General features: G+C 50.8%; 1 protein-coding gene across 2 annotated transcripts in view; it reads left to right on the top strand.

Annotated features, from left to right (window-relative positions):
• Positions 1–7,442, top strand: part of LOC121362730 (cat eye syndrome critical region protein 2) — a 94,371-nt gene extending 86,929 nt beyond the window's left edge. For both annotated transcript variants that reach the window (XM_041484499.1, XM_041484500.1), the window contains 5 exons: positions 394–522; positions 608–1,415; positions 2,913–4,317; positions 5,165–5,270; positions 5,477–7,442. In XM_041484499.1, coding sequence (XP_041340433.1) covers positions 394–522; positions 608–1,415; positions 2,913–4,317; positions 5,165–5,270; positions 5,477–5,482 — 2,454 coding nt within the window. In that variant the 3' untranslated portion in view covers positions 5,483–7,442. The remainder of the gene's footprint in view (positions 1–393; positions 523–607; positions 1,416–2,912; positions 4,318–5,164; positions 5,271–5,476) is intronic.
• Positions 7,443–12,695: the final 5,253 nt, after the last annotated feature.

The following is a 12,695-nucleotide window of genomic DNA, read 5'->3' on the forward strand; positions in this document are numbered from 1 at the left end:
AGCTGGAGGCATTGAGTATTTTGAAGGAAATCCAGCACACTCCCTGTTGTCTTCCTGCTTCCATGCTCTTGTGGTCCATTCTTCTTCTTGAAGCAAACCACTGCCCCCTCCAGCCTTCTTTGTTGCCCCCCAGTATTTGGGTGGCAAGTGAGTGTATTGCAGCCTTAAGTTCAGGGGTGAGTGGCTGAGGTGTGACAGAGTGGCTTTGAAAAGGCTGTGTCACCTCATAGAAGAGAGTGTACAGCTTTTCCACAGTACCTCCAAAACAGTCCAGCAGCTTATTTGTGTGGTTACTTCAGCCTTGGCTCACGCTCACCTGCAGTATTTCTGCTGCTTTTATGCACTTCACAAATTGTTTTATTTCTCCCCCCTGCACCTCTCCCCATCCCTCAGAGACCAGCGGTGCCGGGAACCTTTGGCCCTTTGCATGGATCCGATCCCACAAAACTGTACGGCTCTCCGCGAGTGCCCGAGCCCCATCCCGGAGACCCGGTCCAGCAGCATCAGCACTTTGCCATGCAGGTAAGCCCCTCCTGCTGAGGGGTGCAGCACCCCAGGCCCCGCAGATGCCGTGGCTCTCACTGAGACCCCCCCTCTCTCTCCGCAGCCGGCCGTGGGACTGAGCGAGCACCGCGGGCACCGGCTGGGCACTCCGGAGAAGCAGCCGTGCGCGGCGCCGGCCCACGTGGCCGGGCTGGGCCCCCGCCTGGGCTCCCTGCAGCTGGGGCGCGTGGGGGGCCCCCCACCCGACGCCGTCTACCCACCGGCCCAGTTCCAGCAGGGCTTCCTCCCGCCACGGCACAACGGGCCCCCGGTGAAGCCGCCGGAGGGCTCGGAGGTGCCCCCGGGACACATGTACCGGCCCTACAAGTACCTGAACCGCGCACATCCGGCCCTGTGGAACGGCAGCCACGGCCAGGCCGCCGTGGGGCCGGAGGAGAAGGCGCCCATGGGGCCGGGGCCCTCTCTCCAGCCCCGGGTCCTGGGTCATATGATGGACCCCCGGGCCATGAGGCCGCCGCTGCCTCCCAGCCAGTGGAGCGAGCAATCGAATTTCCTACCTCACGGGGTGCCTCCCTCAGGGTACATCCGACCGCCTGGGAAAGGCGCGGGTCAGAGGATGCCGCAGCCGCCTGCCGCTCTCTTTGGGGGACCGCCTCAGGTTCAAAGAGGGTGCCAGGGCGGGGACTCCATGCTGGACAGCCCGGAGATGATCGCCATGCAGCAGCTGTCGTCCCGCGTGTGCCCGCCGGGTGTGCCTTACCACCCTCGCCAGCCGCCCCCGCCGCACCTCCCCGGGCCCTTTCCCCAGCTGGCTCACGCCGCCTCCGCTGCCGGCCAGCCCCCAAAACCCATGGGAAACGGGAGCTCCCAGGATCCAACCGGCCACACCATGGACATGGACAGCAACCAAGGTAACGCCCTGAGTGCCCGCTGGTAGCACTTGACCTTCCTTCCCTGCCTGCATCTGTCACCTCAGAAAATAATTCAAATCTTGATTAAATATTGGAGTTTTTATGCACAGTTATATATTTTTTTAATCTAAGTTGGAATGCATTGTCTACTCAGGGCATTGCTTAGATTTTTCTAGGACTGTTTTGTTTCACTGTAGCCTGCAAGAGGTCCCCTCTGTCCCAGCTTTACCTGCAAGCTATCAGTGTGCCACGAGGTGCAAATGCAAAGCATAGTCTGTAATGCTTCTAGAGCTCACCTGGAGTTAATATAAAAATTGGATCTGCAGAGAGTTAGGTAAGGAGAGGAGATGTTATGTGAATAAATGCCTTAAATATACTCCTTTGAGTGTGTGTAAGTATAGCTTCTCCTCTGAAATGCACATCTGCCTTATGAGCTCTCAACATCTTAAAATCTTCACATGCCAGGGCTGCCCAAAAGCCCCTGAGCAGCTGTATCAGTTCATGTGGGATGGCAACATGTCATGCATGCCCTTACCAGTTTCTTTCTGGTTGAATTTCATTTGGTCTATCTGGTAAACTACAGATAATAAAAAAGAACCTTAAAAATAAAACCTAATGTAGAGATCAAAAAAATTCAGAGATCAAAAAAAATTTTTTTTTCATTAATTCTAGCTGGTAAACTAGAGATCAAAACCCTTGTATCTTTTATCAATACCTTGTGTGCCTTGCACTAAGAGGAAACTCTTTCCTTGTGTGGCATTGCTTAAAAGTTATCATAATTTAGCTTGCTGGATATAGAACAGAGAGAGGGGAGAATGTTGAGTGATTGCAGGACAGAGCAGTCTCATCTCCAAACCACAGTTGGTTAAAATATGGCTGTGATCAGCTCTGCAGTATCTCAGGGCATGGTGGTGCTCCTGCCCAAGCTGGATGCAAACAGGGTTTGTGGAGGGTGGGCTTAAATTTGATGTTCAGAAGAAATTCTTTTCTATGAGGCTGGTGAGGCACTGAGACAGATTGCCCAGAGGAGCTGTGGATGCCCCATCCCTGGGAGTGTTCAAGACCACAATGAAGGGGATCTTGAACAATCTGGCCTAGTGGAATTTGTCTCTCTCCACGGCAGGGGAGTTGGAACTACGTGGTCTTTAAGGTCCCTTCCAACCCAAACTATTCTATAATTCTATTACTGGAAGGGATAAGGCAGCCTGAAATCAAGCTGCCAGTACACCAACACCTTATGTTGCTGTCATGTCATGGACCCCAACTCTGCCTCTCCTTTAGGCAGCCTCTGCACACCTCTGTGTCAGACCAAACTTGTGTGCCACGTTACTCCAGAGGGGCTGTGACCTAGCGGTGGCTACCTGTGCCATCTTTCAGCGAGAGATGCAACCTCATGAGCAGTTTTTAAAAGAGCACTTTTAAAAGAAGCACCTCTTAAAGATCCCCCAAATTTGCAAAAATGAGACTATGTGTTTGACTTTCTTCCCTCTCTTTCAGTGGACGCGCTGGCAGGCATGGACGAGAAGGCTCAGTGCATCAGCATTCCCGACGGGGCATACGCCAAACTCCTACCTCATCCCAAGCCCCCGCTGCCCATGGAGTGCACGAGGCGCGCCTTGCCCCCGGATGGGGAGGGGGATGGCCCCGCTGTGAAGGGTGACCTGAAGGCAGGGCAGGGCAAAGGCGCGTGGTCAGCAGAGAGCGGCTACGCCGGCGACCCCGGCTGTGTGAGGGACCTGGTGCCCACCTCGGAAAGGGGGGGTCCCCTGCCTCAGAATGGGGCGGCGGGCGAGGGGCCGGCAGCCGGCCCCGAGGGGAAGGGGCTGGCTGCCAACCTGCTGGAGAAGCCCCTGTGTGGTGGGGGAAAGGCCCTGCCCGAAGCAGCTGTGCCTTGCATGGGACAGGGCAGCGGCCTCCCTGGCGTGGATGCCACCTCCATGGGGGCCACCCCCAACCAGTTTCATCCTCTCTACATGTCCAGTCTGGAATACCCAAATTCAGCCGGGCGGTACCACATCAACCCAGGCCTGCAGGGGTTCAGCCCCGTGATGGGGGGGAAGCCACCTCCTCCTGCCTCCCATCCCCAGCATTTTCCCCCGCGAGGTTTCCAGCCAAGCAGCGCCCACCCTGGCGTCTTCCCACGGTACCGGCCGCCCCAGGGAATGCCATATCCATACCAGCCGCAGCCCCAGCCCTCCTACCACCACTACCAGCGACCGCCCTACTACGGCTGCCCACAGGGCTACTCGGACTGGCAGAGACCTCTCCACGCCCAGGCCAGCCCCAGCGGGCACCCCGGTGCCCACCCGTCCCTGGCCAGGCCCCCTTTCCCAGAGCGGGGCTCCGCCGGCCTGCAGGGCTGCGAGGCACTGAGCGCCGCCCTGGCCTCTCCCAACCGCATGGACGGAGCAAGTGCCAAAGAGGTTTCTCCAAGTGACGGGCAGGAGCTGGGGCCTGAAGATGAGAAGTCCGAGGAGTCCCAGGAAAGGCCGGAGAGTCCCAAAGAGTTTCTTGATTTGGACAACCACAATGCAGCCGCTAAGAGGCAGAGCTCCATGGCAGCGGGGGAGTTCCTCTACGGAGCGCCCCCGCCACACCTGGGTGCGGGGATGGGATTCGGCCCGTCGGCTTTCCCTCCCCACGGGGTGATGCTACAGACTGGCTCTCCTTATGGATCCCGGCATCCTGCCAGCCACTTCCAGCCCAGGACGTATGGATCGCCCATGAATGCTCACCTGTCTCATCATGCAGCCTCCAGCCAGGCCAATGGCCTCTCTCAGGAGGGCCCCCTGTACCGCTGCCGAGAGGAGAACGTGGGTCACTTTCAGGCCTTGCTGATGGATCAGAGAGGCAGTGGAGGTGGCATGGGGGGGCCACCCCAGGACTTGTATAGACCCTCGGGGTAAGATCGTGTTTTCTGCCAGGAGGCAAGGTGGAGGGGGAGGGGGGTGATGCCTGGGTGACCATCAGTGTTGGATACCCTTGAAGGGATATGGCTTCAAGTCACAAGAGACGGCAAGTCAAGTTGAAAGGCTAAGAGGTGGCTCTTGGAGTAAGAGTGCTAAGATGGAGAGAGAGTCTCATTGCACCTCCTTAAAGCAAGGAGCACTTGCTGTCATGGAGAACCTGTTAGCCTGCTTCATCCATCCCCACACCAGTGCTGAGTTTCCCCTGACAGTTTTGCTAACGTGTCATCCAGGGCTGAGCATCTCTTAATCACGTGGACTCTTGCCATTTTCTTTGCAAATGTTTTTTTTAAGTCTTGCTTGTAGTGGGGCAGAGTCACTGACTAAAGTGGAAGTTTGCATCTTGTTATGAACATTCTTATGTTGCTCTCTTTTCCCCCCTCTTGTTTTGCCCCTTCTCTCTGTGTCAAATTTCTATCACAGGAAGTTACCTGTCACTGAGACTGCATATCACATTTTATTCCCAAGTGGAAAATACTGCTACTCCAACAATTCCCTGTTTAGTTTTTATGAATGTGCCTCAACTGTTACTGTTTTGTCATCACCACAGCATCAAGTCCTTCATTCTTCTAGTATTCAGGGAACTTGGCTTAAAGCTGAGCCACTGGGGGAATGGCATGGGTTGAGGGCTGTGTTTTGGGGGGAAGCCAGACAGAATATACAAGACAAATGCTTGTATGCTAATGTTGTATGTATGCCTTCAGTGAAGTAGTTTTAACCAAGAGTGGGGATTTGCTCCTGACATTCATGTGCTAAAACTCTCTCCATTCAACCTGACTCCAGAATGCAAATGCATCAGGCTCAAGTTCCTTTCCCGAAGATGCCTACAGCAACCATGTCCCGGGAAGATTTGACATCACAAAAACCATCAGCCTTGCCTCTGGATCAAGTAAGGGTTGCTAGAGAAAGCAGAGCTGAAATGCAAGTCTTTCTCCTCCCAATGGTTAAAGGATTGTGGTGTTTGGTGAGGGTGGGAAGAACTGGAGGAATCTGTGAACTTGGGCAGATCACTAGTGTTAGCTTTGAACTGGCTGCATGCAATCACGAAATTATTCCTTTCTAAAGCTGCTCCAACTCTTCTTCTTCCTCTTCCAGAGCTAGTCCAAGAAAGGACAGACTTCATCAAGACGAAAGCCACACACGATTTGGAGCACGGAGAGGAGGGGCAGGCCTTGCTCCCACCCTCCCCTTGCCCGAGGAGCATGGAGCTTCCCGGGTCTGTGGAGCGCGGCGCCGTGCCGGATTTTGCGCTGGAAACCCGCAGAGGTGCTGGGCCCCAGCCAGCCGAGCAGCTGGCTCACCACACAGGGCACCCCAAACTAGTGGCTTTCTGTGACCGGAGACTGCGTCTCATTCAGGGTTTGAGGGATTTTTCGGGTGGGGAGGGCGGGGGTGGGGGTGGAAACTTTCATTGACTGCTAAACTCAGGTATATTTTTCAGGGTGGAAGAGGACGATGATGGAATTTTACTTGTAGTATTAACGTGTGTGTTTTGGAGCTGGATCCAGTTTACAGAATTTAACCTGTTGCCTTTCTAAATAAATTTCTGTTGTTGGTGAATGTATTGTACATAATGGGGGAGGGGGTGGGCCCAGCTTGTAGTGGGCTTAGCACTGGAGGAATCGTTAACTGTTTACAATCATATCACACTGAAATCTTTCAGGATAGGGTGAGGGTTTGGGGGCAGTGGAGAGAGGTGAGGAAATGTGTGATGGATGACTTGCTGTCCTCCTTCCTGTCCTCTGCAACCAAAACACGACCCCATGGCTGGTTGACTTCATAGCAGGAATTGCTCAGGAGCATCGCATGTCCTCCTCATGCTCTTGTCTTCTTCTTCCTTCCCCTCTCACCCCCACCTTCACCCCTCTGGATCCAGGGCCTGAGTGCACTTCCAGCTCCTGTCATCATGGGGGAACAAGGAAACCAGGACCAGGAATTGAAACCAGGGCAGGACACCCATGGCATTGTCCCTTCTGCTAGTATAGTACCCTTCTCCCTGCCTTTCTGGTAGAAGAAATGTGTGCTCTAGAAAACAGAAAATGGCATAACTGGTCATCTTAAACTTATTTTGGTGAAACCAGTGCAGCTGCAGGTGGAGCAGCACCCATCCAGTAGAACAAATTTTGTGCAAATCTGTACTGCCCTGCTGCCCAAGAGTCCCCACCTCTTTCTCTGACCCTAGGCTAAATTCACTTCTTAGCAGCAGTGAAGCAGAAAGTGCCACAGGCTTTCTGAGCACTCTTGCTGTGGAGGAAGAGCAAGAGGCTGCCCTGGAGGAATGGTAGGGTTACTGCAGTGTGAGCCATTTGTTGGATTTGGCATTTGCAAGTTGCAGGTGAATTGGGAAGCACTCAAGCACTCATTCAGAGTCAGATGTTTAGGCTGATTGGCTCAGAAGCTGAGGGACAAAAGGGCTGCATGCTCCAGTTGAGTTGGTTTTACTTTGTTGTCAGGCAGCAGGTCCTACAGGGCCAGTGGCAGTACTGCACTGGGAAAACCCCTCTGTGCCAGTGCTTGGACAGCCACTGCTTGTTCTAGTGAGTTCTGTAGGAATTTTATCTGCATTTATTCACATCTTAAAGCTAACAAGCAGTTGATTATTCTTGGGGAAGATGGAGTAAAATAGGGGAGTTGTTGAGTTATGAGACTGGGCAGCAAGAGCTGCTGGTTGCACTGGGAGAGGACAGTGCAGGTTAAAAAGAGGATCTGCCAAGGAGTGGGGCAGAGTATGACAGCAGCAGGAGCACAGAGCAGCATGCCCTTTAGTCTGTGTGATACCAGCTAGAGGAGGAGTACTGTCTCCAGTTTCTGGAGAATTTTTCTGTCTGCTTTCTTATTTTGGATGGTGCCATCACCCATATCTTTAGCTGGATTGCACCAGGATGCATGACTGTACTGCCTTTGTCCTGCTGTGTAGATCTGCCACAAGCTGGCAGAGCTGTTCAAGGAGATGGCAGGTAGCATCTGACTGAGCCATTGCTCCTTCTGTCCTAAGCTTTTGGAAGAACAAAAAGCCAAGAACAATATATGAGAAATATTCTTTCCTGAAATAGTTGGGAAAAGGGAGGACTGCCGTGTTAGTGCTCAGTAAGCCTCACTTCTACTGTGCTGTACTTACTTTTGCCTTTGATGAGCTGCGTAGGGCCAAGGCATTTTCCAGGCCTAACAGGAGTTAAAATTCCTCGTGTGACTGCACAGGTGTGCTTCAGATGCAATTCTTACCCACTGCTGCAGCCAGCCTGTGAGCTGTAGCTGCTGGCTGCTTGGGCCAGGCAGTTGCCTGAGACATCTGTCAGTGTACTCTGAATGACTTCCACCAAGAACAATATATGAGAAATATTCTTTCCTGAAATAGTTGGGAAAAGGGAGGACTGCCGTGTTAGTGCTCAGTAAGCCTCACTTCTCTGGTGCTGTACTTACTTTTGCCTTTGATGAGCTGCGTAGGGCCAAGGCATTTTCCAGGCCTAACAGGAGTTAAAATTCCTCGTGTGACTGCACAGGTGTGCTTCAGATGCAATTCTTACCCACTGCTGCAGCCAGCCTGTGAGCTGTAGCTGCTGGCTGCTTGGGCCAGGCAGTTGCCTGAGACATCTGTCAGTGTACTCTGAATGACTTCCAGTATCTATCTACAGATGCCATTACATGAGGAAAGGGAAGGTGGGGTTTTTGGTGTGTTTTTTGGTTTTTTTTTATTTTTTTAATTTGTATTGATCTGTCAGGGAGCAATTGTGACTGGTGGATTGATCTAAACTGGAGGAGATGATCGTAAGGTTGACCTTTGACTGAGAAATGGGTAACTGCTTTCCCCAACCATGAACATTATGATATGTCTCTAAGTATAACTCCTTTAAGACAGCAAACCTGGGACAAACACAGTTGCTTCTCCTTGTAAAGCAGTCTTCACTGTAGGTGTAAAAATAATTGGAAATAACAGATTTAAAAACAGAGGAACTAGAAACTATAACTTGCAGCAAAGCATTGAAAACTCTGGAAATGAGAATGTAGATTCTGCAAAGAAGCCCTGCCTTACTTCAGCCTGTCTTCTGTGTCACAGCCAGCTGAATATTTGAATGGGCCTCTCATTCAGCCCATTGTGAACATTGCGGAGCAGGAGGTTTTTAGATGCTGTAAAAACTTTCCAAGCAGGCTGAAGCATACTTCAGCTGGAACTGGCACTGAAAACATGGTTCTAGTGGTCATGACCTCTGGATGAGTACCAAGCCCCAGTCAAAACAGGAGAGAGCTAAGGAGAGCAGGAATTGCTTGTGGTCTGCCTGGAGAGGGTAGTGCAGTGTTAGACAGTGATAGATACCCTCACCTGACGTGAGGCAAATTTGGGAAAAGGGTTTGACTTGCAAGTGTGGAAAACAACACCAAGTAGCGAAACTGACTCCTCTGGAGGGTTTCTTGGTAAATGGCTTTTGATGTAGTCAGTAATTTTTGTTAAAGTGGCTAACAAGCTGCTGTTGTGAGGACAGATGGTTTCTGTTAGAAAAGTACTTGTAAAGAATACAGGGAGCAATGGCTGGGCTTTCCTGAGGACAGGACATGCTGAGATGGAGAGATCCTGCTGGAGTCTTAGACTGGAGTTTCCAGGCTTTCAAATGCTTTGTTCAAAAGTGAGGGTTGGGGGTTTTTTCTTTCCCTCTTACAATACCTAGGGATGCCCTCAAAATCAGCCTAATCTCTCTAGGTACAATCTGAGCAAATCACTGAAAACTGACTCCTCTCAGAGGGAACAGCCCTGGGAGAGGATTGCTGGGCTGGAATACCCGTGCAAATGTAAGGAGGAACAGATAATGTGAATTTTATGATTTCCAAACTGTGCTGCTTTGTAGATATTGTGGCAGATAGGTTTGAGGGATTTAGAAGAGTCGTATCACAGCTGTTTATATACAGAGTGGTTTTTTGTGCCATGGGTTGGATTGCAGTGCAGGAGAAGTGTAGCTGCACTTTAAAATAACATGGCTTTTGAGTGCCGTGCTTGTGCCACTATCTTAAATTTTGAACACAATACAGAGAAACTCCAGTGCGTTCCCCAGCATTGTTGTAGTACAATCTGTTACCAGGTGGTCCTTCTTCAGAAAGCATCCTGAGCTAGTGACTTTGCAAAATTTCCTGTAGCTATTGCTTTTCCCATCTGGAGGATATGTTTTGCTATAATTACAGATTTCATGTTAAATGAGATTATATAATACATAGAACAATTATGAAGCTGACCATGCTCAAGCACGACAAAAATTTCCAATGTTCTCAGAAGAGCTTTGTGTGTTCCTCTTCCTTTTTAGCCTCTTTTTCTCCATACCACTTCCTCCTTTCTAAGTGGTATTCCCAAGTTCCCTGGATGTCAAGTTGCCTTTGCAAAGGCTGTTGTATAAAATCCCCCTGAGATTCTGAATCTTTGGGCATCTTAGGTGATACAGGCCCCGCAGTTCAACTGGAAAGGGCAGTCACTGAGGCTTCAGTGTGACTTTCAGCAAACTTAGAAGAAGTTTGCAGTCTATAAATTCCATGGTGTGACCCACCAAACCATTCAGTAGCAATCCAAGGCACCAGCCTGCAATGAGGAGGGCAAAAGAGGAAGGCAAATTTGAAGCTTCAAGGCCCAACTAGTTTGATTTGTGACTTTGAGGAGACACTTTTTCTTGGAAGCTTCTGATTCTTTCTTGTCTGCCAAATGCCTTTCCCATGCAGGTTTTCCGAAGCAAATCGCCTGTGTATATTTTTGTAAGTGTGGTTTCTCAGGGTCTTGGAGAGCTATCAGCTTTATGATGTCTTATCTGAAAGCAAGTCACAGAGACTGTCTTTCATTCTGTTGACTGAGGCAGCTCCCCTGCAGGTTCTCACCCCAACACTTCTCCATTTAAAATGAAAGTATAATTAGAAAACAACCTTTCTTTATTTCTCCACTAATCCCTGTCAGGTTTTTGTTCATCTCTTTGTTCAGTCAGGGTGGTTTCTTTGTTCTTGATGGCTTCGTTCTGCTTTCCTTTTCTGAAAAGACTGTGTTGCTGTACATTCTGTGGAATTTCAGAGAAGGTGCTGAAATGAGTGACAGGGAAGTGTCATCCCAAAGGGTGGCTTAGAGAAGACCAGCAGTACAATCTGTGATGGTGTAGTTGGTCCTGGTTCCTCTTGCTGCAGAGCAGCCATGCAACTGGGTCTGCACTTAATCAGAGCAACCCCTTAAAAAGTTTTTATTGTGTTGCATCAGTGGAGGAACAGGAGTTTCCTCTTGCAGAACTCCTGCTTTGCTTTGAGGTGGGTGCTGGTGGTTCAGAGCAGTTGTGTGAGTGCCAGGTCCTTCCTGCAAGGCCAGGGCTGAGACAGCAGGCTGTGCAAGGAGGGCTGCAGCTGCAGCCCCTGTGAGCTTTAAGAGCCTGTGCTTATTGCAGGGAGAGAGCATCTCAAAGATTGCCCTCACCCCTCTCCCCATCTGTACCTGTTTCACATGGTGGGGGTGAGCATGCTGAGATGAAGAACTCTTTTAACCAGCACATAATGAACTGCTCTGGTTTTCACTCTTCTCTGGTTTTCACTCTGCCCACCTCCCACTCTGAAAAAGAGCTGGGGAGGGACCCATTTCCAGCTGTCTCCCAACAGGAGAAGACAAGGCTCAGTCCACCCCTAGGCAGGGAAATTCAGGACAGGGTTTAATGGATTTGAGACTAGATAGTACATCCAAGAGTACCTTTGAAGTGTTGTGCCCTTCCCTTTTTGGTCACTGTCTTGCCTTGGCTGACATGCAGGATTTGAGAGACCGTGGAGCATTTTGTAGATCTAACACTGCTGGTCTTGCATTGACTGAGGGCTTTTTTCCTTCTTTTGGAGCCATGGCCTAGATTTCTTTTGGGAAAGGTCTTCCTCTTTTTGAAACATGGATATCAAAGTGAACAGCCCATCCAGGAGAGAGCTATGTCCACCAGGGAAAGAGGAGACAAAGGATTAATTAGGACTGAGGCTTAATTGGGATTTTCACAAACTCTAGCAAGTCCCTCTGTCCTTTGCCCCTTTTATTTGGAAACACTTGGCTCACTTAGCATAAGGGCAGTAAGTGGAATATCTTCTAAACTCTGTGTGAGCACAATTCCCTTGCTGTGAGCAAAGTCAGACCAGAGAGCCACTGGGGACTCCTTGGGGCATCAGATGAGTAAGAAGCCTGCATCACCTGGTGCACTCAAACGCCGAGACACGGCAGGAGAGCAATCTCCCTTTCCAGCACCAGCCAGGCAGCTACAGGAGCCCAGGCCTCAACTCTTAGTCTGGAAAGTCCTCTGATTCCCTTTTGTATCATATGCCAACCCTTCCCCTCTCCTTTCTTCCCAGCTTTCAAGCCTCTTTCCCTCTGCTGGCTTCACTGTGGTCGGTGCTGTCAAGCGCAGAGATGAAAGCTCGCTGCCCACAAGGCGAGCACAAGGGCACAGGGCTGGCCTTGCCAGCTGCCTCCTCTGCACACACACACAGACAGCAGCTGGGGAGGGCACATTTACTCTCCTCATGAAATTAGGGTGTCCTCATGAGTGTTCTCTTGTGTGCCCCTGGGGTTTGCCACCCAGGCATAGTGGTGTGTGTCCATCTGCCAGTACAAGGGTTTGCTCCTGGTCCCAGTGCAGGGCTCCCACAGTTGGTCCTGGCATGTCTACCTCCAGGAGGGTTTAAGTTAAAAATGCCTGCGCATATACTGTGTACAGCTGTGGAAACTCTTGTCTCTCCTCCTTGATGGATCAGTGAATGCTGCTGCCTGATCTTTTTCTGAGCAATAATAACATGCAGCAGTGCAACTTTGACCTTCCTGTACTGTTTTAGGGCTATGATGGGTATGGAACACACTGGGGGGTTTTCACAGCCTCAGTGGGAAGCAAGGAGCTCTCTGTGGCCCTACATTTTATCATGCCATGTTTCTGCTTTCCCAGAGACTGGTGAGTTGATTTAGGTAGCCATGAGAGAGCTGGTTGCTGCTTCTGTGTTTGGGAAGGCAGAGAGGGAAGGGAGCAGTTGAGTAAAGTTGAACCTCATCCATCCATCCATCCACAGAGCAGAGCACATGGAAGAGGGGTGGGTGGACCACTGATTTAATGCCTCTGGGGGAGGAGAGTGACCCACTGCTGCTTCACTTGGCATTGCTGGGGAGGGAGTGGGGGAGCCTATGCCACTACATCCATTCATTTTTCTGAAGTTGGGTAACATTGGGGTTGTTTTTGTATTATTGTAAGTTTGTAAAGAATGTAATCTGTCTGTCGGGGGCACAAGGAGAAAACGGGGGCCTTTCCCTTTTTGGGTGAGGCTGTTCTTATGTTGCTGTGCTTTTTGTTGT

Source organism: Pyrgilauda ruficollis, unplaced genomic scaffold (assembly GCF_017590135.1).
Source record: "Pyrgilauda ruficollis isolate IOZ18807 unplaced genomic scaffold, ASM1759013v1 scaffold66, whole genome shotgun sequence".
Lineage (NCBI taxonomy): Eukaryota > Metazoa > Chordata > Aves > Passeriformes > Passeridae > Pyrgilauda > Pyrgilauda ruficollis.